The following is a 4,230-nucleotide window of genomic DNA, read 5'->3' on the forward strand; positions in this document are numbered from 1 at the left end:
GGAAGGAAGGAAGGAAGGAAGGAAGGAAGGAAGGAAGGAAGGAAGGAAGGAAAAAGAGGCCGGGAGCAGTGGCTCAAAGCTGTAATCCTAGCACTTTGGGAGGTCAAGATGAATGGATTACCTGAGGTCAGGAGTTCAAGACCAGCCTGGCCAACATGTTGAAACCCCGTCTCTACCAAAAATACAAAAATTAGCCGGGCGCAGTGGTGGGTGCCTGTAATCCCAGCTACTAGGGAGGCTGAGGCAGGAGAACGGCTTGAACCCAGGAAGTGGAGGTTGCAGTGAGCCGAGATTACGCCACTGCACTCCAGCCTGGGTAACAGAGTAAGATTTTGTCTCCGAAAAAAAAAAAGTAGAAGAAGAAAAAGAAAAGAAAATAGAGAAATAATGGGGATGAGAAACTTTTCACTAACTTCCAGGATGGACATGGTAAAGTGCGCTTCTCCTGTACGCAGATCCCAACTGTAAAAAAAATAGTGCAGAACACTCAGAAGTTGTCTAGCTTCATCCTTTCTCCAGTGCCCTGCATCTCTTGCAAGGGAGCAAATTAATAAGTCAGGAGTTAGGACCCAGAGATATGTTTTAGACTTACACGATCTGACAGCTGACTGCAAATCAATGAAGTGCACTTTGAGAAGCAGCACACTCGGCGAGAGGGGTTGAGACTGTTTTATTCCACTCCAGGTGTTGCTGTCCTCTTGGGTACCACTTTGGATTTTGAACCCCTGTATTTTCTTTTCAAAACACCTTTTTCCAATGGAAATGCTCTGTTGTTAAAAAGGAAGAAATTGTCTTTCTGAAACTGACATCACGATGCTCACAGATTTTATGCTGGTTCTCATCGTCCTTGGCATCCCTTCCTCAGGTAAGCCCAAGTCACACTGAATTAAAACTACAATCGCAGAATTATTTAAGCAGAGGAGGCAAAACTGTGGTGTTGATAATGTTAGAATTACAACACGTAATACACAGGATATATTTACGATAACCCTTAAAATATGGCCCAAATGAGCAATTCTGTGAGATGCGGGGGGTTTTTGCTGAAGAAGTCGTATCTATGAATTTTATAATGTTTATGTTTTTGTCATTTGCTGCATTTCTCCTTCTGAATCACTACGAGCTTGGTAAAAAGACACAAAAGCAGGAAAAATGTTGCTGAATCCACTGAGCATTACTCAGAGGATTGTTCAAATATTTGGCACAAAAATTTACTATATCAACATTTTTCTATCATATTTACTAATAATTTCTATATCTGTGTTGATATTTAATTTTGTCCAATATGCCCTGTAGACCTATAAAAATATTTTATAAATTTGTGTATGTAGGTAGATTTATTATGTTTGTATATCACAGTTAAACACAAGTGTATCAAATGTCTGTGAATATGTGTGTGTTTTATATGACTATTAACAACTGAATATAGAGGAATTTTTGATAGGGATAAAGGACAAATAAAAGGAAAGAGTGAAAGACAGACACACAGAGAGAGAACAAAAAGAGAAAAGGAAAGAGGGAGAAAGTTCTGAAAGGCTTTGGGGACTGGTCATTTGCACCAACCAGTTTCCTGGGTTTGGGAATCATTTCATCTTCTGTGTAACTTGAGAACAGAAAGTTTTCCCCATTGAATCAGAAACCATCTGAAACCGCAGCCAGATGGTGAGAAAAGTGTTGGTCCACTAGCAATTCGTATTAATTTCTCAGTAGTATTTTTGCCACATTTGATTATTGTAATTTCCAAATGGAGAACTGGCGGCACTGAGGGAGATTTGCACAAATCCAGAAATAAATTCTGCATTTCAAGGTCCCAGGGCGGCGAAGCACCTGAACATTATCCTATTGCCAGAAATGACCTTTTCTCAGACCAAGGACTCAAAGTCAAACAGAGGAATTTCTAAATGCAGAAAGCCTCAAACTCATTTTCAAATATCCTGAACTGTTGACTTTTCAAAGTCTTAAATGCAGTTTGCCAATCACAAAAATAAGAAACTTCTGTGTGTTTGAGCTTACAATTAATGCATGTGTGTCTGATGTTTTCCTGTCTTTCTTATTCTATTTACTATAAAATAATGGATTCTTACCACTCTTTTCCCAGGGAATGATTTCACTCAATGGTTAGCGAGGGTGTTTAGCATACACGCTCTTGGTTCAGCTAAGCCTCGTCCTGTATGTACAATCATGATTACATAAGAAACCTGGAATTGCTTGGCACCTGATATTGGTCTCCATTGTGTGGGCTGCAAGTGTTTGGGATGGTTGTGTGATCTCTCACAGATCTATAATAAATCTAATAACCTGTGATAAATCTTACATCTGTGAGTATTTCTAGATTCATCAGCATCTGCTCATATTTTAAAATCTGTCCCACATTTCCTTACCTTTTTTAACTTTACTACTCATTGTAAAGAAAATAATTTCTTTTTGTTATACAAAACCACTTTTTTCAACTTACAAGAGGCAACCCCTTGATTTTTATATTTCTGGCTTTGGTATAAAGATCCTCGGGTGTGGCCATGGGCTGTCTCTCACATTGCTATTTCATATTTTGTGTGTGGTGTCTGCTCTCAAAAAGCAGGCGGTGCATCCTATTTATCTTCCCATCTGTCTTACAACATGGTGATATGGTAAGGCATCATGTGTTTATTCATTCAATAAATATTTATTAAACATCTACTGTATACTAGGAATGGTTCCAGTGTGTGGGAATGCAAGAGGAAATTTTTTTTTTTTTTTGAGATGGAGTGTGCTCTGTCACCCAGACTGGAGTGCAGTGGCATGATCTCAGCTCACTGCAACCTCCACCTCCCAGGTTCAAGTGATTCTCTTGCCTCAGCCTTCCACTTAGCTGGGACTACAGGCATGCACCATCACGCCCAGCTAATTTTTGTATTTTTAGTAGAAACGGGGTTTCTCCATGTTGGTCAGGCTGATCTCGAACTCCTGACCTCATGATCTACCCCCTCCTCGGTCTCCCAAAGTGCTGGGATTACAGGCATGAGCCACCGAGCCCAGCCAGAAATTAAAACAAAGCCATTCTAATAAATTCTCCACTGGGCGTGGTGGCTCATGCCTATAATCCCAGCACTTTGGGAGGCCCAGGCAGGTGGATCACCTCAGGTCAGGAGTTCAAGACCAGCCTGGCCAACTTTGTGAAACCCCGTCTCTACTAAAAATAAAAAAAATTAGCCAGCGTGGTGGTGTGCACCTATGATCACAGCTATTCGGGAGGCAGAGGCAGGAGAATCGCTTGAACTCAGAAGGTGGAGGTTGCAGTGAGCTAAGATCGTGCCATTGCATCCAGCTTGGGCAACAAGAGCGAAACTCCATCTCAAAAAGAAAAGTTCTCATGCTAGCAAGAATCCATTAAATATCCATCCTTTGACTTCACCATGAAGGCTAGCTCCATGGGTTGACAGAAGAGGCTGCCTTATTTGTGGTATGCTTTTTTTTTTTTTTTTTTTTTTAGATGGCAATAGTGGAAGGAAAAACCAAAATACCAAAATATACCAAAAAGCATCCAAACAAAACAATTCACATTTCCCAATCATCTTTGCTGAGATTTGGATTTCTTCCATTATTTCTTTTCTGTCCTGGCTGAGGATAAAAAAAAAATGGCATTATCAGCAAAACCATGAATGATCCTGAAGATTTTTATGAAATCCTGTTCATAAAATTATGAACAGATGCTGATGCAGCTAGAAATACTCAGATGTGCGATTTATCACAGGTGATTGGATTTAGTGTAGATCTGTGAGAGAGAAAAGTTTTATCTATTAAGTCTTATCAGTTATTTAGACCTCAGTGTGACTTTGTCAAAGTTTGCTAAAAGTGGATGTGGATATGGAGGTAGGAAGAGAGCAGGGGCATCTGAGAGACTGAGGAAAGGAAATAAAATCAAGAATAAACAGACCAAGGTTTGGCTGGGTGCAATGGTTCACGTCTGTTATCTAACATTTTGGGAACCCAAAGGGGGATCACTTGAGCCCCGGAGCTCAAGACCAGCCTAGGCAACATAGTGAGAGACATCTGTCTCTACAAAAATATTTAAAAATTAGCCAGGCTTGGTGGCGTGTACCTGTAGTTCCAGATACTTGGGAGGCTGAGGCAGGAGGATCACATGAGCCCAGGAGGTCAAGGCTGCAGTGAGCTATGATGATGCCACTGTGCTCCAGCTTGGGCAACAGAGTGACTCCCTCAAAAAAAAAAAAAAAAAAAAAAAAAAAAAAAAAA

The 4,230-nt window shown here is 40.5% G+C and overlaps 1 protein-coding gene across 1 annotated transcript in view; it reads left to right on the forward strand.

The window, feature by feature from the left end:
• The first annotated feature begins 379 nt into the window (after positions 1 to 379).
• The window catches only part of CHRNB3 (cholinergic receptor nicotinic beta 3 subunit), a 46,923-nt gene continuing 43,072 nt past the window's right edge, over positions 380 to 4,230 (forward strand). Inside the window, exon 1 of the mRNA XM_037744746.1 lies at positions 380 to 865. Within this exon, the coding sequence (XP_037600674.1) occupies positions 814 to 865 (52 nt within the window). The 5' untranslated portion in view covers positions 380 to 813. The remainder of the gene's footprint in view (positions 866 to 4,230) is intronic.

The sequence above is a fragment of the Cebus imitator genome, unplaced genomic scaffold, assembly GCF_001604975.1.
Source record: "Cebus imitator isolate Cc_AM_T3 unplaced genomic scaffold, Cebus_imitator-1.0 Scaffold183, whole genome shotgun sequence".
NCBI lineage: Eukaryota > Metazoa > Chordata > Mammalia > Primates > Cebidae > Cebus > Cebus imitator.